Source organism: Sebastes fasciatus, chromosome 7, assembly GCF_043250625.1.
Source record: "Sebastes fasciatus isolate fSebFas1 chromosome 7, fSebFas1.pri, whole genome shotgun sequence".
NCBI classification, from domain to species: domain Eukaryota; kingdom Metazoa; phylum Chordata; class Actinopteri; order Perciformes; family Sebastidae; genus Sebastes; species Sebastes fasciatus.
In genome coordinates this window covers 12,145,482-12,169,783 of record NC_133801.1, presented here as the reverse complement: position 1 = coordinate 12,169,783, position 24,302 = coordinate 12,145,482, and the positions used below count along the sequence as shown (strand labels likewise).

At 40.6% G+C, this 24,302-nt stretch overlaps 1 protein-coding gene across 1 annotated transcript; it reads right to left on the bottom strand.

Moving 5' to 3' along the window:
• Positions 1–665: 665 nt before the first annotated feature.
• gmps (guanine monophosphate synthase) lies at positions 666–19,076 on the bottom strand. The gene is made up of 16 exons (XM_074641602.1): positions 18,702–19,076; positions 15,001–15,173; positions 14,372–14,486; positions 13,614–13,711; positions 12,110–12,213; positions 11,694–11,887; positions 10,393–10,558; positions 10,109–10,260; positions 9,756–9,929; positions 8,171–8,276; positions 7,830–7,945; positions 6,586–6,711; positions 4,430–4,545; positions 4,202–4,332; positions 3,322–3,494; positions 666–2,654 (listed from the first exon to the last, which is right to left on the bottom strand). Exons 1-16 carry the CDS (start codon positions 18,729–18,731, stop codon positions 2,553–2,555), a joined length of 2,076 nt encoding a protein of 691 aa, XP_074497703.1. The 5' UTR covers positions 18,732–19,076; the 3' UTR covers positions 666–2,552.
• Positions 19,077–24,302: the final 5,226 nt, after the last annotated feature.

Below are 24,302 nucleotides of genomic sequence, written 5' to 3'. Positions count from 1 at the left end.
CTACTATTATTGCTACTACTACTGCTGCTTTTGCTACTGATACTACTACTACTATTACTACTACTGCTCCTGCAGCTGTTCCTACTGCCTCTACTACTACTACCACTACTGCTCCTTCTGCTGCTACTTTCCACCCAAATACCACTTTCTGTGTAACAACTTATAGATTTTAAAGGTTAATTCAGTGAAAATACTATTTCTGTCCAAGCACTTATAGTTTTAAAGGTTTATTTCACCCAAATACTACTCTCTCCCTCTCTCCCTCTCTTTGTGTTTAGCAATGCAGTTCATCTGCATGTCTGATATACGTACAAAGCATTTCTTCTTTCCACCTATTCAGGAAAATTCAAATTTACCACTTTAGCTTCCAGCTTTTCTAGCAATGTATTTCAGCTCTTAGCTTCTTTAGCTAATGCATTTCAGCTTCCAACTCTGCCAGTTGTACATTTCATCTTCTACGGTGTTCAGCAGTGCAGTGCAATGCATTTGAGCTTTAACATTTTAAGGCAAGTAATTTCACATTTCTGCATTTTCAGCAATGCTTTGCAATAAATTTCAGCTGTCAGCATTCCCACGCATTTTCAGCAGGAAATGCATTTTCTAGTTACAAATGAAGTTATGCAAAAGGTAAACAATCAGAGATAAGCTGCTCATTATAGAAGTGAGAAGTTTCAACATGGAGATCTTTATTAAAGCTCAGGTTTCCATTGTACAAATGTCATCATAGTTGAAACTGCATGCAGTGGCTTGGTTTGAGGCACGTTACTAAGGAGAATGAGTGCTGTTGAACAAAAAATTAAAAAACAAAAACATCAGACATTAAATTGCATAACTTAATCTTATCGATATTGCAATTAAATCCAACTACAAAAATGATGTGTCCAATATGATCAAGCTGTTGTTTTCTATGGAGACACATGTAACAATATACACACACACGTATATAAAAAGGCCGAACGGAGGGAGAGACACTAATAGCAGTTAAGACGAGTTAGGAAAACCATTCATTTTGCATTAGGAGTATTTTTGCCACTAAAGGTTATAACAGAGGATGAGAGGCACAAAGACAAATTTTGGAGGCATGAAAACCACCGCGTCAGAGTGAAATGTCTCTATCGGGGTACAATACAATTTTTAAATCTCAGTTAAACCTGAGCACTGTATTCACCGAGTCTAAATGACGAGACGAGAGATCGTGATGCGCTGAGAACAGAGAAATGAGACAGCTGACCTTTGACACAACAGAGCAACACACTTAATAAGGTGAAGTCCCCACTGGATGCATGAATCTGTGAAAATGATACTAAAGGCTTTATGGGTGGAAAAAAATAGACAAAATGTGCAAAAATGTGCCCCTGCACAACAAAAGAGCAGCCAAATAATGATGAAATGACAACAGCAATTTACACAATGTGGTTATAAACTCTACTGTACTTATAATTTTGTTATTAGTTAGTCCTCTTTGCCGTGTTTATTCTTCATAAAAAGCATACATATTGCAGCATGAGGAGAAACAGTGTTATGTTATATCCTCCTTTCTGGAAAGGATCCAGGTCGGGTCACACCAAAGAAATTAACAAAAACAACAGAACAGGCACGTACAAAGTCACCCATCACTCATATTGGCCTCCTGCACACGAGTCATCAAACTGTCCTCTTGGGTTGTCTGCTGTCCCAACGACGTGGAGCAGCAAACAAGTCAAGAGCTCTTGTCAACAAATGTAGCTTGTAGAAGATCGTCAAGAGGAGCCCACACTTTATATATCACCACAGTATATTCTACTTTTGGCAAAACAAAAAGCTTAAAAATTATTGATTGGTCACATCGGTTGCCTGTTTGGTTTTACTTTTAAAAAACAGGCAACCTTCTTCATAGCACAGTATACAGGCAGAAAGTGAGAATGAACAAGTAGAGAGAGGATAGTCTTAGGTTGAGAACAATCTGACCTACAACAGTGAAACAAAAACATACGACAAAAAAAAAGGCAGAAAACAATTGCTGAAACTCTCCGTCTGTTCTTTCTTTTCATGACACTTAGTTATTTGTTTGTTTTTATCTTTAGCTCATCCTATAATGCAACCTGAGGCACAACATCAAAGTCCACGTTCTGAACTTTAACCGCTTCTCGCCGCTTGCCTTTTAAAATGGTTGACCTTACAAAAAAGGAAGCAGCAATTAACCTTTTCATCATAGGGAGGAAATACATTGATGTACAATGGATCAAAAATGACAATATATTATCAATAACAAACATTAATCAATCCCTATCGCCAAAAATATTAAGACCAGGGAGGAGTGGTGGGGAGAGCAGAGTAGTAGCGCCTTTGCATGTGCGCCCGTCACAGTACGGTTTGCCTTCCGTGGGAATGTTGAAGAGAGGGGAGGAGGTACAGCAGGGAGGGAAGGAGGTGAGGGAAGGTAGGTAGGGAGCGAGGGAGGGAAGGAAGGGCAGAAAAGGAGAGGAGTTCACCAGCCCTCTCTGATATCTGTTGAGTGTGTTTGTGCATTGTGTGAGTGTGTGTGTCCTATCGGTATGACGTCATGTTGGGTTTTATTCCCACTCTGTGGTGCCGGGTGGTTTGGAGGTCAGATCATACATGACTCTGGAGATGCCTGGGATCTTCTTGATCTCGTTTACCATCTTCAACACCACCTGGCAAAGCAGAGAACACAAATAACTCTAAAACATTGAACAACTAGACAGAAAAGAATTGAGACTGTCCTTATTCAAATCAATCTTGAGTTGATATCCTCAATCCCTGAACAGGTAGGTCAGTATTCATGATAATAGTTCATTACAATACATCTGAGAACATGACTGCCACAAATGGGGAACTAAGAAAAGCAAATCATTTAAATTAGGAAGCAAAATAAATTATATTAAAAAAAAAGGACAGACTGTCTTATAAAAGTGTGTGAGAGGGAATTACTTAAAACACTTTCTTTTTTCTTAATTAATTTTTAAATGCTCAAAATATAGGAGGAGATCTACCTTTGTGTAAATAATATTTTGCCTGTAGAAACTTATTTACAAGATATTTAGTATATCAGAATTGTGGTCACATTTTCAGTCTCAAACGTAGCTTAACCGTGTCTTATGATGTGCTACTTCAGTACGCTTTTAGAACAAATATTACTGGGCCCACTACAAAAACTTGCCGATGAACATTTAATATCCAGGGATTCACATTATTTACACTACCACCAACTATCCCTAAAATAATTTGGCCACAATTTAGCACGTCGACCAAACACGATCCAGGAGAGCTAAAGTCTAGCAAAACACTGAGAGTGAGTTGAGAGGTTGAATCATGGTTTACCTCCTCTGGGATATGGTTGCCCGGCATGGCAGGGATGCCCGTCATGAAATCGCTGGTGATGAAGGTGCGGACCACCACAGAGCGCCGACAGGACGGCTGCTTTTGCAGAGGGTCACGGTCAAAGTGCAGGGGGGTCAAGATGACCGGCATCTGGCTGATCTTACCGGAGTAGCCTGAAAGAGAGAGAAAAATGTTCTTATTGCTACTATAACAAAAATTAGTAAACAAAACAGTAGCTTCAGTGTCGTTGACTGAATCTGAAAACAATTTTTAAAATTAATTAATCATGTCTATCTGTATGGTGGATTGTGGCAATCACTACAATCACATGGTTGTAGGACCTTTGAAATGTCTTACAGGTCTAAAACTTCTCCCGTGTGCCAAGCATGTAGGAGAACTACGGTGGACCTTTAATGAAGCAAAAAGGCTTACATCATACTATATGGACCATTTATAGGATGTCAAATGAGGACAAAATGATCCAAATAATGTTCAAATCCACCCTGTTAATCACATCTTAAATTAGCACAATGCAATACTGAGTGAAAGCATAGCCACAGTCAGTAAAGTACAGACATAGCACAAAAGAAAATTATTCTCACTGGAGAACAAATATCTGGTTTGTCTCTGGGGAAACGTTAAATTCCCAAAGTGGATGCAAGTATGCAGATGACGGGTACACCGTTCTGGATACGTATGTGGGCATATTAACACCAGGCTTTGTAAAAGGAAGATTAGACAACTTTATTTTATTAGATAGTCCTGTGGTTGCATCCTTTTTTGCATTTACTCACATCCTCCCCAATTATCTGTAATGTTTCAATACATAGGGCTAAATTAAAATGTTTAAAAATCACTTTGTGTCTACAAACACACTTACCAGACTCTCTAAGGATAGAGTGAGCTACAAAGTCAGCCTGTCTGAGCGTGCTCAGGACGCCTGTGGTCAGGAAGGTCGGGGTAATGTCTGTCGGCGGCTCTTTCACGTGGGATCCAAACACATACACAACTCTGGAAAAAGGAGAGACATGAATTAATGGGTGAGTGTCGGTGCAGAGTATCTAATGTGGCATATTACTGAGGAGCGATAAAGAGATGTTTGTATTACCTATTGATGCTATGGCACATGCGAGGGATGAGTCTGGCCAGGAACATGAGAGATTCCCAGTGTGGAGACTCTTTACTTGTGATGCCGCACACGTAACTGTAGGACCGGCAATCACCCTGAGACAAAGAAAGAAGATCAGTCATTAACAAATTAGGCTTATTATAAAGTCAGGGCAACAAGAGAACACAAATCTTCAACAAATGTTAGATTAGCGTATGCACCAGAGTTATTATAGTAGGAACTATAACAAAAATAACCAGTGAAAAATATTTTTAGTAAACTGAAACTAAATCAAATCTATATTCTTAAAGAAAAACTCATCTCAAACAATATTGCCTGGGTAAAAAACAAAAAAAATAAGAATGAAAGTGAATTTAAAGTCATTTCAGTTTTAGTTTTTTTTGTAGCTATAATAAATCACGACTGAAAAAAAGGAGGCAGCATGAATTTCCGTCAACTCTTGTGACATTGAAACACAGAAATTGAACTGCCTTGTCTATCCAGGAGATGGCGTTATGCTGCAACTGCTTCACTAAAGTAGTGGCAAAGATGAAGCATTATGGCCATTCCTACAGTTCTCCATCCATGTATTTTGTATGTATATGTCGCTATATACTCTTAACTATTAAAACTAAATATATAAAAACTAAACCTTTTTGAAAAACTGAAACTAAACTAAAACTTCAAAAGTCAAAATTAAAATAAAACAATAACTAATTTAAAATTCAAAACTTATAACCTTTGGTATAATTTTTATCTGTTAATTAAACAGTGAAGTTTGTATAAATAGAGTATGAATAATCTGTCTGTTTTCACTTCAAACAAATCGCTGTCTGTGTTTGTGCACCGTCTCCTGTCTGTCCCACAGTTTGAGGTTTAGGGTAAATTTAAAACTGGTTTCAAACAGGAAGTACTACGACACACCCACACACAGACACACACACACAGACACACAGTCACTGGCTGCACGTAGGAGCCGGCCAAAAGTAGTCATGACCCTCCTTTTCTCCAGGCAACACTGAAGGCCAGTATAAACTACTTAGCTACAGAGCACACCCTTTGTATGTGTTAGACTAACATCAGAGAAGTTGAGGAAAAAACTAAAATGTGCCTCAATAGTAACAACAGATCCTTCCCTTGGCTAGTAGGCAGAGAATCAAAAAGTAAGAAACTGTGAGGCTTTGTGTGGGTGGGTGCATCTCGTGGTTAACCACTAAATTGTAGTTATAACAGCGAGACAAACAACAAAAGTGAGACATGCTGTTCCAAGCTTCCACTGCCTCTGGGCATTCATCAGCAGACCTAGACATTTGAAATTTCCACATATAATACATGTAAATCCAACAGCTCCTAAACAAATAAGCCATGTTTGGATTTACCTACAACCTACCTCTGAAACTTTTACTTGGCCTTTAAGAAGCCACTACTTTAAAACTATTTTGACTAGAGGTTACTACATTCGGGTCAGTGTTCATTTCGTTAACTACTGCTATTACTACTTTTTTTCATGACTGAGACAAGACGATGTCGAGACGGCCCCGATGTCATTAAACACTAATGGTGACGATATCAAACATGCCATATCGTTGACGAAAAAAGACGAGACTAAAATGTAGTTTAAAAACATAAAAACTTCACTTTCCACCTTCTCTTCCCCTCTCTCTGTCTAAATCACACACACAAAGAGCTGCAGCGGCGATCAGTCCGTCTCAGTCACACCTCAGTCCAGACAATTGTGCTACTATAATGCATAAAGTTGGCGGTTTGCGGGTTGGCTGCGTGTTATTACTGTATGACCTTCATAAGTATAGGCACAATTCATAACCCTCGGCAAAAGTACTTTAACGCCATATTTCCCTCTCCGAGTCTGCTTGTCGACGAGCCATGAATGGTCGGCAAGAGCAGTGTGCAATATGAGAGAAAAACACGCCCACTATGCCTGCAGCGAGTGGAAGCAGAGCGCCGCTGCACACACACAAACCGCATTGCTGTCGCACATCAACCCAAATAATAAATGCGGCTGTTATTATAAAACTGTCATTCTTAAAGTATCTGTACTAATGGGGTATTGTACCGTTCTATAACAGCAGGGTATTGCGATAGTGTTCTAGTATCGGTATACCGTGCAACACTGATTGATTGACCGACTGGATTACCTGGACGCCAACAGTTTTGATGGGCAGCAGGAAGGCATTGAGTGAATGAAGGCTGGTGATCTGCAAGAGCTTCTCTTCCTCCTCGTCCGATATGCACGACTTGACTCTCTGCAGCAAGACATGGGGCTGGAGGGGAGAGAGAGGGTTTTAAAGCAGCACACAAAACTGGAACTGAAAGGACAGAGAGACCTCAGAAATAGCTCCGTCTATGTTTACCCATCACCTTTGTCAGTAGAGCCACAAAAACCCTGACTCACAATGTCAAAGTAGAAATCAAGAAGATCAACTCTAAACTCATTTATCTAATGAACAGCTGTTCTGCATGTCAGACAACCAGCAGCAGCAAACAGCCCATATGTGGTGCAACTTCTGAGTATGGGCTCATTTTTCAGGGGGACTGGCAAAGGCCCTTCCTTTAGTAGTACATTAAGTGAAAAACAAGGTACTAAAGACAAACTAGACACAAAATGAAATCATCAGAATTATTTGGCTGTTGGTGCAATGTGGCCAACCAACCAGCAGAGGTTGCACATTATTAACCAGTCAGGACAAACGGCTACAAATGTCTTCTCATTTGGTATGTAGCCAAGCAAACAGTACAGTGGAGGCTCTGCCTACAAATGGCCACTGCTCATATATTAGCATCTTTATTGCTAGATTTTGTGACAAATTAACCTAGTTGCCAAAAACTGCAGGGAAAATGCTGATCAATTCAATTCAGAGTAATAAATCAGACACTGTTAATGCTCCTACAGCATTTTAATGACTAAATATTTCACCAGATGCTTCGAGCTGGTACACTTTTTTGGCTTCTGAATGATACAGAAGTTCAACATGTCGCACACTATTGGTGAGATGTGGTGATGTTGGAAGTGCTATGTCCCTCAGCCCTCCATCTGTCTTTGATTTGTTTGGATGTGTGTGTACTCCTAATATTTGTCATCAGGAAATTTACAGTCACCGCACTTGCTAAGATGGGCGTTTTCAGTAAGCAGTGATTAAATTAGTGCTCAGAAATGTGCATGCTTCACTGAAAACACTGACATACAAAGTGTTGAAAGTGTGTTTGTGGGGTTGTCATCCAAACTTTGCAGAAAGAGACACTTATTCACAGTAATTAACATCTTGCCATTAGTTGCAAATACGTGAATCCAGTGACAAGTTGTTTTTATGATATTTCCCCAAACACAGGACATCAGACAACTAGTCATTAGATTTTCTTTATGCGTCTGTATTGTTCTGACCTTTTTGACACTTGCAGAGAAGTCTGTGATGATTTTGAGGATGTTGTTTGTTTCAGCAAAGTCCTTACAGATGTAGGGCTCCTCTGCACAAATCACTCTGATGGACAAACCAGGACCTAGAAGGCAAAGCAGCATTTTTTAGCAAATATGGAAGTTTTGAGTCTGTCTGATTGAATAAGGAAATGGGTACACGAGGGAGGGAGGGAGAGAGAGAGAGAGAGAGAGAGAGAGAGAGAGAGAGAGAGAGAGATCTAGAAAGGAGACAATGGTAGAAAGAGATCATCACTAAGCATTTTATTAATAAGAGCAGTCACATCACAGACGTGTGTTTATGTACTTGCCAGGGAAAGGATGTCGGGAGACGATCTCCTCTGGAAGGCCCAGCTCTCTCCCTAGCGCTCTGACCTCATCTTTATGGAAATCTTTCAGTGGTTCGATTACTTTTCCCTGGAGGATCACAAAGGAGTGGAATTAGCATTGAAACAGTGTGGGAGTGAAGGATATGCTTCGATGTTGCATTTTTGCAGTTGTGCGTTTATATAAAGGGCTGAGCAAAACAACAAAAAACACCAAATAATACATGAGCTGCTGATAAGGACGAGAGTTAATGTTCTTCACAGACGCTTCACTGCTCCTTCGAGATACTGAACCACTGCTGAAGAAGGAAAGCCTCTTTAGAGGATGATGGATGATGTCATTGAGTCAGGGTTACTGCATGATAGCTCTGCTTTTGTCTCTGTCATAATCTCTGCTCTGAACGGCAACAGTAGATTGTTTTTTTACACAGACGTATGGTTTTCAGCATTGAGCAGAAGTTAATGTCACTCTTGTATCTTGCAGTTCTTCAAAACATTATGAGACAAACAAGAGCACAGTTTGATAAGCTGTCTGTACCACTGCAGTGTCAAACTGTTCGTCTGTGCAGACTGCTACAAAAACTATTCTAGTTTGATGCAACTGAAACTGTTATCTATGTTCTCACCAAAGCAACCAGACTGAGAGGTAAAACTAATTTTACCTCGCAGACCACGGGGTTTGCTGGTCTACTGCTGCCTCGATCGGTTCGTTTATTTGTGTTATTGTGTGACTTTGGTTTGTTTGGATTCACCAAAGTCTCAGAATAGCACAAACAAACCAACCGATCGAGGCAGCGGTAGACCAGCAACCCCCGTCTTCTGCAAGGTAAAATCACTGTTTTTTCAATGGAGTCTGGTGGCTTTGGCGAGAGCATAGATGGGTACAACGGCTTCAGTTCCCCGTCGGAAAGGGCTGTATGGCAGCTAGGTAAAAAGGTGAAAATATTCTAAATATAGCGTACACTTAAGCCGATATTGATCTTTTTTAGGTGGGTCTTTCTTTTAAGTGTTTAAAATATGTTTTGCTGCCGTCCCCGTCCACAGCAATACATTGCTTTGCGGCAACTCCTGTCTGCTTCTTCAAGCTGGTGGTGTGCCGACAGTCATCTACTGTAGGTAACACACCGACTATGGATAAGTACCTCACACAACCCCACTTCGAAACACCAGAACTATCCCTTTAAGTTGATTAAATTAAGTAAAATTAGTGGATGTGGAAACTATGTGCAACAGTAATGTGCTATCCCCACAACAAAAACACTGTATCGTATTGTAGTGTATCATTTAAATGACTTTAGATGTGGTGACTAGTAATGACATTTAGCAGAATATATGTGCACCTGTCTGCCATTTTTTGACGATGCTCTTGACTGTCAGATCTCTTACTGCTATTTAGCATTCAACTCAAAAATATTTTTTATTCTGTTTTCCTTCTTGTCTTATGATATACATGTTTGCATTCCCAACTCTTGAGGACACAGTTGATCTGAATATGATGGCCACACTCTGAAGCAGCAGTATCTATCATGGAAACATAGTATTTGTGTGGGTATGTGCATGCGTGCAGTACCTCATCTCTGAGTTTTCGGATGAGCTCGGTGTCGTTGTGGTGAGTTTTGATGACCTCCGCCTTGCCGCTGGCAAGATGAGAGGCACTCTCAATGAGATCGGGCCGCAAGGTACCCTGGGCCAGGAAAACCTCTTCTGGCTTCAGATTCATCTCCCCTATCACTTCATTTGCCACCTGTGAAGCAATTAAAAAAAGTCAGAAACAACATGAACTTGTGAATAAAAGGCAAACAATAAAGCAGCCATATTGGCAGATGGTAACGAGGCTGTAGGGCAGACAAGCTGGCAGTTTCAAATAAAATGTGATATAGATAGCACTTTTCACATAAGAATTGATTAAGACCCAGCACTCACTTTGACAAATGTGTCTCCAATGATTTTCCTTTTCTCTTCTGGGTTGGTCGTCATATTCAGAGTCTTGCTGATGCGTTTTCGTGGCGTCCTGTCCTCCTCAGAGATGGGGAGGGTCGTCGTTCCATTGTAGAAGGTGTGAGCCGCATTTACCACTAAATTATAGAGAAAGAGAAAGGCGGAAGACACATTTAGGTCATGAGCAACACAAAAATGTTCTCCTCCAAGTTGATGGTCTTATTGTACCTGCCGTACTTCATTTAGACCACCAGGATGTCTCTCCGTACCTTTGAGTTTGATGCCCAGCTTGGTGAGGGCCTCCTCCACACTCTGACTCTCTCTCTTCCTCATGAAGCCGTTGTCGATGTGAACTGCTATCACCTGGTCCGGGTTCAGAGCTTTGTTGAGGAGAGCCGTGCAAACTGTTGAGTCTACCCCGCCACTCAGCAGCACCTGAATAAATCATTAGAAACAGTCACTATCGCGTTTTTCCATAAACATGTGCTGGTTTGGCTCGACTCGGTTGGACTTGCCACGTCAGCCCAGCACGGCAGAGATTTGCATCTCCATTACAACAGGGCTACCTGCTTGAGGGTGAGTGTAACTGATGATGTGCTTGTCTTGAGTCGATGATGTTTGAAAGCAGCACCCTCTTTTAAATGGCGTTTAATAACGGTGCCATCTTTAGCATTGTTTACTATTGCGCTGTGCAACAGTTGTTGGTAGCCAGCTACTTATCACCATGGATTTTCCAGCAGTTTTTGCAATTTTACTTGCAATCTACCGCTTATTGCTTGAAAAACGGAGACGGGATGACAACATAGATCTAAAAAGATGAAGAGGAAACTATTATCTGACGTTTGAAGAGAATGGCAACAGAAAGGAAGAACCAATATCTTGCTTGATTACAAGTATAGCCTCCGCAGCCAAGTCATTGTTCAGATGATACGTAAACAAGCTTCTTTGTCATCATATTCAGAATTCCCTTTTATCTACTATTTTGCTTTATCTGTACAAAACATGTACAGGATAGATTTACAACTTAGGCATTATGAACTCAATCAAAAAGGAATAAAGTACTATAACTTTGAAACTTCTTTACTTATAGTAATAATGCCACACTTCCCAAATACAAAGTACTGTAACACACAGTGAAACATGTAACCCTCAGACTGTAGTTGAAGAACACGAAACAGAGGCTGCATGTATTTATTTAAATATAAATCCTCTGCTTTGAGCCCATTTCCTACATTCATTTATCGCCTTCACCCTCCCCCGAGATGAAGCCCAGTTTGAAGCCGCTCAGGGAGTCGACTACCTCTTTTCAGATAAAACAGGGTTTAATTTGAGAGTTTAATTGGTTCTACTTTACTTCCCACCACTGCTGCTGTCACCACACTTCACAGTCAGCACACCAGCTTTAGACTTTTAGTCAAATTATCTCCCATTGCAAGTTAAATTGTGCTGAGAATATGTATTTCCTTCTGTTTTCTGCTACTCTTCCTTTATTTTTTAAAAAGTCATCCTTCTGCCCTAAAAACGGTTTGGATAACAACACGCACACACATTCATGAAACGTTTTACTCACCAGCACTTTAGACTTGTCTACTTTTTCTTTGATGTCGCTGATGCAGACCTCTTGGCGGTTCTGTACGGTAAAATTATTCGTGCATCCTGCAATCTCGAACAGGAAGTTACGCAGCATCTCGATGCCTCTCTCCGTCAAGTCGACCTCGGGGTGAAACTGTGTCCCGTACAGCTTCTTCTGTTCGTTAGCAATCCCTGGTGGGGAAACCAGATGTGGAGAAGGACTGTTAACATTTGAAAGCCACTTTAAAAAAACAACAACATTCAAGCAAAACTAGTATAACGTAAAACAAAATTTGGATTTTCTGAAACAAACAAATATAGATGTTTATTTGGGACTTGCATGCAAGTCTATGACCACAATCTTATTTTAGATTATGTTAATGAGTGTCACGGCTCATCTCGCGTGCTGCTCACCGGCAATGATGTTCCCCGATTGCGCCACCACTTTAAAGCCATCAGCCACTTTATCCACGCTGTCTCCGTGGGTCAGCAGGACCAGTTCCTCCTTCTGAAGGCCTCTGATAAGATAAACACACACACACACACTGATGTCAGAGGAAGACGTGCTGTGTTCAATAACATTGCAAATAATAGTTATATGTGAAGAGGAGGCTCTGCTTTCAATGGGTGCATGTGAGGGGCAGACAGTAATAAAAGACTGCAGCCGTCTATTTTAGACTCTGCAGTATTTGTGTAACAACCAGGGGGAAATATGTGACTGCTGGAATGCTCCTGCAGTTTATCTAGTAAATATGGCTCTGGGACAAACCTGTTGAGCAGCGGTTGTGCTTTACACAGTCCACAACATTTTGTCCTCAGTTGTTTAAAAGAAGAGATGATACTGTAGGTTTCCTGACGGATCTGGAAGTGATATCTTCAATGCTAATTTTTAGGGTTGAGTGACAGGAGGATTACATTCAATAGGTTAAATTCACGTCAGATGGACTCCATTCGCCCTTCCTCTGCAGCTGCATGCACTGGCAAACAAAATCTGCTCCATCACCCAACCTTAGTTCCTTTGTAGAATGATACTGTCTCCCATGTACTAATTAACTCTCTACACTGTGTATCAGACCATGTTGTTCCTGCAACAAGTATATTTGCATGTTCTGTCCTCATCCACAAACTCTCAGTCTGTCGTCCCCTCTTGCCAAATATATCAGATTATAAAGTTGAAAAGAAGTGTAAGGACGTGTAGCTCAAAGAGGCCAATTTGAACTGAGGCTGGGTGATATGGACAAAATCTTCTATCCGAATGTAGATCATTTCATATCTCGATAACGACATATATCATGATAAAGCATGTTTTTATGGTAATTCAATGGATAAACATGGTATGGACACCTAGGGGCTAAGAAAAACATTAGACATGGTCAGTAAAATTACTGGGAAAGAGTAAAACTGGGCTGTATATAGAAAACACATTTATTGTGATTTACTGCATGTTGTGTTTTAACCAGCCCATGTAGCCAAAGACAAATTTCCACATTTGTGGACAAGATTATTATTATTATTATTAATAAACAGTCTACATGAAATAACCACATGGTAAAGCCTACTGTTGTTTACTTCTGTTTGAATTAAATACATGACAAATGAAAAATACTGAGTATTTTCTCATTTAATAAAGAACTTTAGTGCAAAGTCAACAAAATAGTTTAAAGTGAAATTATAGAGGAAAAAAAATCAGATAATCAGATTAAAACAATTTGATTTAACTGAGTTTGATCAGATTTTCTAAGAAATTTGAGTAAGTGCTTGTTATTATCAATTTAGTCTACGTAATTGTCTATCTCGCTATAAGATTTCACCACGATACGATTCCATTGAAAGACGATAAATTATCATATTGAATCATCTCCCGTCCTTAATTGAAAACATTTATAATATAAAAAAAACACTTGAGTAACCATATTACCTGAAGAGAGAACAAGTGTTGTCCAGTCCGATACTGAACACTCCATCTTCCCTCACATTCTTTTTGTGTACAGTGCCGCCAAAAACTTTATTCATCATCTGTAACACACACACACAAACACACAGCAGAGTTAACACTTGGACACAATAACTGCACCTTAGTGTGATTTCAAAGAAGTTACAACTGCCAGCTGTCTGGAGAAATGTGCTAGAGAGAATGGCTGTCTGCTGGTTTTTAATTTCCAGGCTAGCTGGGAAAATTGAGCGAGTAATGCTCTCATCTCCCTCAGCTAGTGTCAAAGTGCCCTTGAAGAAGGTGGTGAAGTCCCAGCTGGCCCAGGAAAGCTGAACAGCAGCCTGGAGCAGTGCGATCTTAAAGTGTAGCTACTCATTGTGAATGTGTGCAACACAAATGCTTCCTTGTGGAGGAAGGAAGGTCTATCTAATCACTATAAAACCCTCCCATCACAGAATTTTACTGTGTGTATGCCATAGACTGTATATAAAGATGGACGACATGACAGCTCCCCAAAAGTGAAGCCAAAACATTGTGATCGCCCCCTGGGGGCTGGCTGCAGTATGGGTCATAAAGCCTGACCCCTCCATGTTAGTGGATGGGACATGGGCCAAACTGTCAAAGTTCACGTCAAAAAATGTTTTTCCCAAGGCTGATGCTATAATTAGTTATTTGATGCTATTAAAAGGGGTTGAGCTGCAGCCGTGCCCATCTATGATGTATGAAAGCATATGCATAGATACCTGCATCCCATAGCAAATCCCAAGGACAGGCTTTCCTATAGTGAATATGGCGGGGTCGAACCAGGGGGCATCTTCTGCATACACAGAGGCTGGGCCTCCTGAAATGATGATCGCCCTAAGAAGAAGAGAGAGAAAACAATCAAGGCGAAATGTATTATAAAACACTTCCATATTGACAGAATAATGTCATAACTAGGGCTGACCTGAATGCTTCGAAGCTTCGACCTCCAAATCAGTATTCGAATGCTTTGTTTTTTAAATTTTTTTATATAAAAGTATGTAATAATAATAATAATGTATAAATCCCAAAATAGCCCATGAAATAAGGAATAATCCCACAACATTATTTATATTCAACATTAATTATTATTAGCTATTCTCAGATGGATATCACTGTTTGTTATGTAGAGGTGCGTGGGTTTACAGCAGTGCGTCAGCGGCACTGAAACGGGGCAGATGGAGACAGACTGACAGAAGAACATGTCAGCCTGCCGCACCGCAAAGCTTCGAATAATTCTCACCGAAGCTTCCAAGCCAAAAAAATTGTATTCGGGACAGCCCTAGTAATAACAATACTATAAAGGCAAAAAACAATCCTCTCTGGTGGTCCATATGCGTCTCATGCTCACCTGTAGCCCTGTTCTCTGATAGCAAAGGCCGGGGTCTCTAAAGGGAGGATCTCAGAGCGTACGCACATCTCTCGCACCCGTCTGTCGATCACCTTGCCGTACTGGGCCCCGGCATCCAGGATCGCCACCGCCCCCTCACATGACCCATTCTGCTCTACGCTGCTGATCTCCAGCTGTGGACACACAGTCAGAAAAACACACATTGATTTAAGTGCTTGTGGGCAGAAAAGTATACGTCCATAGTCGCTTTTGCACACTAGTGTTTTACTAAATGATTTTGACTAGCACACAGACACAACACAACAGGAGAGACTTCAGAGACCAGGTCCAAAGCACACTGGAGAACACGGATTTAAGGCAATTAACTGTGTTACAGACTACCGTTTCAACGCCTTCATCAGAGTCAAACCGATCTGAGACTCGCATCCTCTTAAGGGACTGTTTGTAACTTCTTACACGTATAAATCATTCCGGGTCGGTGTCCCATGCGCGCTCGCGTGTGGCAATGCTGTTCAGACATGACTCCAACACAAACTACACGAAAGCACCAAAACCGCAAAGTTATATCTAGTGAAGCCCGTCTTGCAAAACAGTGTTGGCTGTGGTCGGGGGACGTGGGGGAGACCGTAGCTTTGGTCTCCAGGGCCGGAGTCTCTGCTGTACTCCGCTCCTCTGCCTGCCTTCACTCACCACGCTCGTTCTCGCTCAGCTCGCTCCACCTCTAGACGTGTATACGCCCACACTACACACTGCAGGAGAGTTAGTAGCTCTGAGAATATCTAGTGAATGTACAGTGGACGTTTGTGCCGAAATAAATGCTGCAGCTCCTCCAGACCAACAGAGGTTTCCCGTGTCTTGTGAAGTGATGGGGCTCTGCAACGAGTTACGTTATCGTCTCCGACCGGGTGCCGGTGTTCCCTCTGGCCGCGGTCGGGAGGCTGAAGCAGGAAAAGCCAACACTAGGATCAGTATTGATTCATGGAGAGACCTTTGTCTGGTCAGCTAACATTACTGCCAAGCAGGTGAAATATAGAGTGATATTGTGGTTTTAGCTGATGTGTGTCGCCTCACTGATTTGACGGAAGCTCGCTCACATTCAGGTAGCGCGTGCTCACGGGCGAGCACGAGCAACAGGACGCTGACTTTCGTTGACTTAACGGCCACAGGTGTCGCTGTTACAACCAATTTCTGATTCTTACAAACAGTCCCTTTAAATAAACTCCCCTAGTTGGGATCTGAATCAGCATCGGCTGGAAAAAATGGGTTAAATATGCTGAATCAGTTCCCAACTAGGGGAGGTTATTTAAGAGGATGTGAGTATCAGATCGGTTTGACTCTGATGAAGATGCAGTTGTTGTCGAAACGTTTAGTCTGTAATAAAGTTGATTGCCTTAAATCCATGTGCTCCAGTGTGCTGGTGGTGGTGTAAGGTAACCCACTCCTCCTTCACTTAAAACTGTGACATCCTCGTGGAAAATCGTGACTCAAATAAGGCCACATAATTATGGACATGTGAGCTTCAATACAGACAGACAGTTTGCTCTTGTGAAATGTGGTGTAACCATTCAGCCCATCAGTAGAATCACATGAGACCCACAAGATAGTCAAAGGCTATTAGTGAGCAGCAGGATATACTGTTTAGCTTTGACACAACCTGGTTATGTCTGGATGTTATTATTATAAACATATACGCAGATCAAAGTTTAGAAAACATACATTAGTACAAGAATTAGAGAGACAGCTTATTCATCTCCATAAAGGAGGACAGCAAGGAAAAGCAGCAGAATTTGAAAATGTTTGGAAACCTTTGTTGGGAGTTTCTTGGACGTCAAGGGACACAGTCAAACTGAAACTGATGCGTGTTGCCTAGTGCTGTTGTTGGAATTGTTGTGTTTTGTTTTTGTTTTTCTTTGAGGTATTTATTTATTTTGTTTTATCTTTTATTTTATTTGGGTTTTTTTTTGTTAGATAAGTGAAATACATGAAATGTTATGTCTCTCTTTCTTTGAAATTCTGACTAAACATTTAATTGTATAATTTAATTATTAATATTGTTAGTTTGTCTGTATGTGTATATATGTCTACATGTAAAATTCAATAAAAATATTGTTTAAAAAAAAGGAGGACAGCAAGAAGAGAAACATGATCCCACGTGGTTTTGTGAGTCAAATTGAAACTGATGTGTGTTGCTGTTGGGATTGTTGTGATTTTTTTTGTTTTGTTTTGTTCTTCTTTGAGGTATTTATTTATTTTGTCTTATCTTTTATTATAATTTGTTTTTTTTGTTATATAAGTGAAATACATGAAATGTCATGTCTCTCTTTCTTTGAAATTCTGACTAAACATTTCATTGTTTAATTTAATTATTAATATTGTTAGTTTGTCTGTATGTGTATATATGTCTACATGTAAAATTCAATAAAAATATTGTTTAAAAAAAAGGAGGACAGCAAGAAGAGAAACATGATCCCACGTGGTTTTGTTAGTCAAACTGAAACTGATGTGTGTTGCTGAGTGCTGTTGTTGGAATTGTTGTGTTTTGTTTTTTGTTCTTCTTTGAGGTATTTATTTATTTTGTCTTATCTTTTATTATATATATTTTTTGTTTTGTTATATAAGTGAAATACATGAAATGTCATGTCTCTCTTTCTTTGTATTAATTTCTTTGTATATATGTATATATGCAAAATTCAATACAAATATTGTTTAAAAAATAAAATAAAAAGGAGGACACAAGAGAAACATGATCCCACGTGGTTTTGCTGAAACACTTCCGCCGTCTAAAAACAACTCGCATTAAGCATGCTAACATCACCACATCACATCTGTTATGTAAAGTTACAGCTACAGCATTACCAACACACCATACAATCACAGTAGCTCTAGTTGTACAATCACGACTAGATCACAGTAAACTTCACCATAACAGCCCCTACCAGCGGCTCCTCTACTAGCTTAGTGACGACGTTAGCAACAAGCTGTCAGTTAGCCGTTAGCTTAAAGTTAGCTTAAAGACAGCAGCCCGCATTTAATAAACTAGTTTACCACAAAGCCTCAATGTTTCCTAAATAAATGAACTCCAAAAGCAGTACACAATAGAATAGTTTTGGTTATTAGTAGTAGTTATCATTATACACATTTCCTTCCAACTGCTCTCCGGCTAACAGCTAAGCTAACACAAATGTTAGCATGCTATGTTACCTCAACGGCTAGTATAAACCAAGGACTATGGAAAGGAGGTTAAGTCAACGCGTCATAGCTCAAGGTGTTATTGCGCATGCGCAGTAGAATATGGCTAGCACTCTACGCGTTTCAGTTACACTGCGCATGCGTTGTAGGCAACACTCCAAGACCAGTGTCCTAACCTCCTTTCTATAGTCCTTGAGTATAATCAGTCACCATTAGCCTGTTAGCACCGTCCAGTTAGCGGCGCTATGCTAACAAACCCACGCGGTTGCTTGGAGGCAGAGAGGTCCTCTTATTGGCACCATAAAGAATGAAGTCTAGTGGTTGAAATATGTGTGATTATAATAGAGATTTATCCTGTTGTGGCTTAGCAAGCTGTGAGCAACATGTTAATGTTAATACTGCAACAGGCAACACAACAGCATGCTCTGTATAACTTTACTCCTCCAGAGGTACACAGGCCGGATTAACACTAACACCGGGGAACCACAACCAGGTACTCCGGCTCCACTGACCTTGCTGGTGTCTCCGTTGCACAGAGCCATGGAGGTCTGCCGTGTTGTGGAATGAGAGCTCTCCTCTTCTGCCTCCTCCAAGTCCCGGGTCTCACACAGAGAGAGAGAGAGAGAGACAGAGAGAGGTACTGGTTGGTTGGTTGGTCTGTTAGCTCCTGACTGGCTCAGCACGCCGACTACTGTTTCAAAAGCAGATTGGGGTTGTTGGTTTTGAAGACTTGGCTCTGGCTGGCTGTCACACAGGCTCTCCTCCTCCTCCTTCTTCTCCGGGCTGGGAATAACTTTCACAGCGGGAACAGACTAAATAAACCTGTCTGTGTCTGTGTTTCTATGGGTGGAGCGGAAAGTTAAATCCACAAAATGAGAGTGGCCCCAAGAGGGCTGGGCTTATATAGACAGCATAGTAGAGTCTGACTGATCATGTTAAAAGATGTATATATATATATATATATATATGTACATATATGTGTATATATGTATATATATGTACATATATATACATATATATATATTACAATTACAATACAATATATGTATGTATATATATATATTTTTATATATATATATAAAATATGAGATGAAGTTTAACTCTAAGACCCACAATAGACCCATTTTTGTCTTTTTACGGGGGTACAGGTTTTTTTTTAGGGGGAGATAGCAGGTCAACAGTAAATTAAAGGAACTGTTTGTAAGAATCAGAAATTGGTTGTAACAGCGACAGCTGCGGCCGTTAAGTCAACGAAAGTCAGCGTCGGGCTCGCGCTTGTGCTCGCTCTACATAGACATGAACGAGCATCGCTCAAAACAGTGAGGCGACACACGTCAGCTAAAACCACAATATCACTCTTTATTTCAGCTGCTTGGCAGTAATGTTAGCTGACCAGACGAAGGTCTCTCCATGAATCAATGCTGATACTAGTGTTGGCTTTTCCTGCTTCAGCCTCCCGACCGCGGTCGGAGGAAACAGGGGACACACCGGCACCCGGTCAGAGACGATAACGTTTCTCGCTGCAGAGCCCCGTCACCTCACAAGACACAGGAAACCTCTGTTGGTCTGGAGGAACTGCAGCATTTATTTCTGCACAAATGTCCACTGTACATTCACTAGATATTCTCAGAGCTAAACTAACTCTTCTGCAGTGTGTAGTGTGCGTGCATGCACATGAGAGTGAAGGGAGCTTTGAGTGAAGGCAAGCAGGCAGGCAGAGGAGCAGAGACTCCGGTCCTGGAGACCAAAGCTACGGTCTCCCCCGCGTCCTCCGACCGCGGCCAACATTGTTTTGAAAGATGGGCTTCACTAGATATAATTTTGTTGTTGGAGTCTGAACAGCATAGCCACACACGAGCGTGCATGGGACACAGTTTTTCCTCGCCAAAATGTACCTAACTTTGGAGCGTTATTTAGCCTCCTTCAAGCTAGTATGACATGGTTGGTACCAATGGATTCCTTCGATTTTATAGTTTCATATGATGCCAGTATCGTCACTCTAGCTTTAAAACTGAGCCCGCTACAACGTAAAAATGCAAGTAACATTAATGCGTTAAAGAAGTGGCGTTAAAAACAATTTGCGTTACCGCCTTGCCACCGCCTTGCTACCGCGTTACTACCATGCGTTGACATACAATCTCCAAGCACAACGAGTCTACAGAGCCTCATACCTCAGACTCTTTATAGACAGAGGCAGCAAGTATGTGAGAGGAACCCGCTGTAATTTAACACGTCTACTCTACCATAAGTTCCAGGACTTTTCCTCTTTGCATGTCTCTTTCAGACAGCATACATTACAACATATCTTCACGCTCATTGTTCATATGTCGCTTTTGTGTTTGCCATTGACATACATTTCTGTATTTGGCTAATAATAATGTAGTTTCAGTATCCGTATTGTCTCAACAAAGATTATTACATGCTCTCAGAAACCTTCCCCTGCAATTCCTTAACAGCTAAAGAGGAATGTCTCAGCAAAAACACAAGTTTAAGTGTCAAATAAACAGATGCAAAAGTCCACTTTGTGCTGAGCAAGTTTGTAGTTGTTAGTTATCTTATCTTATTCTCTAACAGTAGGCCTGAACATTTTTCCAGGTATAAAAAATAGATAAAAAAACAAAAAACACTTAAAGAAATTAGTTTCAAAAGAGGTAAGGCAATGGTTTTCAAACCTGGGGTGGTGAACATAACCAGAGGAAAATGTGTAAATACAACTATAGGGGGGAGCCGGATGACCAGTTTTTACTTCAGGCGTCTTTAAAGTGAGGGCATGACATTAATGTCTGCGACTAAAACATGTAGGGGAGAGTGGGGTAAGATGAGCCAGCGGGTAAGTTGACCCACCCCCTCTATCTTGGCAACTGTGATTATGTTTTGTCATGTGACCATTATTTTAGGAAGTACCCATCATTTCTATCTTGCTGTGATGGAGTTAAGCACATGGGAGAAGTACTTTTTTACACCAAAAACATTTTTTTCCCAGTCAAAGTAAATTTTCTGCATGTCAGGAATAATGGATGTTAGATCAAAGCAAATTTATCCAGGTCTAAAAAAATATATTATACACGTTGGTGATTTACTAAGGTATAACACCATGTTAATCCCTTCGCTAAAGATTAGCCTGAATTGCTAAACTAGGCCATTTTTTCCAAAATGGTAGCTATGGGGCAAAGTGAGCCAAAGGCTATGGGGTAAGTTGAGCCAATGGCTCACTAATATTCTACTGTTATTCCGAGCCACTGGCTCAACTTACCCCACCATAAATTAACCAAATTAATTATCTGAAGTATAAAATGGTATTACCGTTGAGTGTTACACAACGTGGTTTGATTTTTTATATGTTAACCTTTATAGAAGAGGGAGATAAAGGAAGTAAAAACAGTTGGTTACAATGGAACAGCAGAGGCAAAGAGGGTCTTCACAGAGGTGGTAGAGAAGGAGCTTGCAGACCATATCAAGAAGCTGGCTGAACAGTTCCATGGCCTTACTCCAAAGAAATGCTGTGAACTGGCATTGGAATTGGCAGAAAGAAACAACATTCCTGTCCCCAACAACTGGAAAGAGCAGGGTTTAGCAGGTAGGCCTAGGTCAAACCAAAGACCAAGACGAAAATCACAGCGTACAGCAGTTCTGAGGAGAGTGATGTTCCCATCCCATTTGATGACACTTCTGAGCATGAGTGTTCTAATGATTAGAGAAGTGAATCAGACATCACAGATCTGTTAGTTGGTGACTTTGTCATAGTAAACTTTGTATCCAAAGGCAGGAGCTACCATTACATTGGCTTGGTTGAGAGCCTGGAGGGCAACGAAGTGAGTGCAAGATTTCTCAGAAGAATCCGGGGGAACACTTGACGTGAGAAGCCCACCTTTGCATTCAAGGAAAAGGATGAGGCATCTTTTCTGCTGAGTGATGTGCTGAAGAAGCTACCTCAACCTCAAAAGGCTGGAGGAACTGCAAGGAGGGAGCAACAGTTCATATTTCCCTGCAACCTTGACGACTGGAATATAGTCGAATATTGAATGATATTTTGATTGTTCAATGGTCTTGAAACTCACTGGTGGTTTGTTCTCAAAAGTTCATAACTGTGAAACTGTTTGTTAACACACTTATGCTGAGGTTTAAACTTAAAAACTCAGATGTTCAGTTTACCCCACGATGGCTCAACTTACCCACTGACTCGGATCAACTTACCCCTTACCTGGGGCAAGTTGAGCCACAGGAGCACTTTTTTTGGGAAGGTCATTTTTTTCAGACAGCTTTGTTATAGATGCATGCTGATCATTTCATTTGATAGGAGAGATCCTGAATTTAAGGTTCATGTTTTCATTTTACTTCTGTCTCATTTTTCCTAACCTCGAGGACAGCATAAGTAAAAATTGGCTCATCTTACCCCACTCTCCCCTACATATACTTCAGGATGTGGTGCGTCCTCGGGAATATTCATTTTTGATCTAAAATAAACCGTTTTCAAAATATGACTTTCCAAAAAGAAAAGTGCTCTCTTGGCTCAAGTTGACCCCGAGGAGGGGTAAGCCATTTTAACAAACTTGTATCATCCAGCAGTATAGAGCTAACGTCATAGCTAACAGTATAGCCTCATATTGTAACTTCACATTGTAACACGTGAGAGTTCTTCAAAGTTGTCTGTAATTGTTCAGACTCAAGAATCATGACTCCTTGATCATGAGAAAAAAAAATACTTTGAGCGGCAAAACATTTTTTTTTAACCTAAATGTACTTATCACTTGTCATATGGGCCTCTCTCCATCACAGGGTCAGTAAAACGGATGACTCTTCCAAAATGTGTGGTCACATGACCAATTTTGTCTATGGTTGCCTAGAAACAAGGGGTGGCTCAACTTCCCCACCGGCTCAAATCACCCCGCTCTCCCCTATAGTTGAATTTTCAAAGCAGGTATTTGGACTCACACAGGGGTGTATCTAATTACATTATTAATTGTGGCATAGCATTTTGATAATTGCTGGAACAGAGTTATCATTAATGTTATTAGTTCCACCTGTGCATTTCCTGCTATATGACAAAACATCTGTGAATAAAGTCTACGGTTCTATTTCATTTGGGAACAATAAAGAAACAGGACAGCTCTAGTAAGGCTGTCACAATTTGAAGAAACTTTTCCAACATTTCAAAAAGGGGTTTGACAGAAAAAGTTTGGGGACCTCAGCTCTTGCAGATTACAAGGTAACTCTGAGGATATATTTCATATGATTCATAAAACAAACACTCAATAAACACGCTTGTGATGGGATGTTAAAACATTTTAAAGCACGTGACCAGAGGTTGAGATCCAAAAGGGGTAAGATACTCAGATGAGATGATATCAGCGCCATCCTGTGGAAAATGTCATGAAAAAAACACAGACAATTATTACCATGGAAATTACTCATTTCTGATTGGGTGGTAGTGTCTGTTAAAACCAGTCAAACAATAACCATTACTCTTAACCAAAGCACAAAGACCACCATAACCACTGCAACAGCACTTCCTCTTCAGTGAACTCTCACTGGTGAAACAAGATTAATCCACCAGGGACTAAAAAGGCAAAACTGGTCTGTAGGCCCCTGTTGACCCTCTGTTTGAGGTCATTTATTATAGGAATATCATGTGCCATGTGTATTTTGACACAGATCATCTCTACAAGACAGGTATGGCACATGATAAAGCAGGCCCATGTAGTAAGAGTTGATATTGTGCTTTTTTGGTGCATATTCACAAACAAATTTGCCATTAATCAGATTACCACAAACCAAATGAGACATAATAAATACGGGGCCTTTGTGTGCAGATGCCCAGTTGGTGAAAATAAATTAAACAGTGACTGTGGTATATGTGCAATAATATACTCTGTCTTGATATATAGAGTGAAAATAAGTTGTATTATTTCCTATATCAGGACACTTTGTGGTAGATTGACACCCTCTGACATGGGTCAAACATGGAGCTTCACAGTGCTCCTGTTATCACATGATGATGATCCACCCAAATATGTCTGTGTGTTGTCACATGCCATCTGCGTGGATAAGCAGCTTCACATGCACAACTAGCAGCCACAAGGCAGAGCGTGCCGTTATTCATTACCTCTAACTCA

Coding starts and splice junctions, on each gene's coding strand:
- gmps (XM_074641602.1), bottom strand. CDS start 18,731: ATGGCTCTGTGCAACGGAGACACCAGCAAG. Junction 13,712..14,371: donor GGATTTGCTATGGGATGCAG/GTATCTATGCAT, acceptor TGTGTGTTACAG/ATGATGAATAAAGTTTTTGG. Junction 10,261..10,392: donor GCTGGGCATCAAACTCAAAG/GTACGGAGAGAC, acceptor TCTATAATTTAG/TGGTAAATGCGGCTCACACC.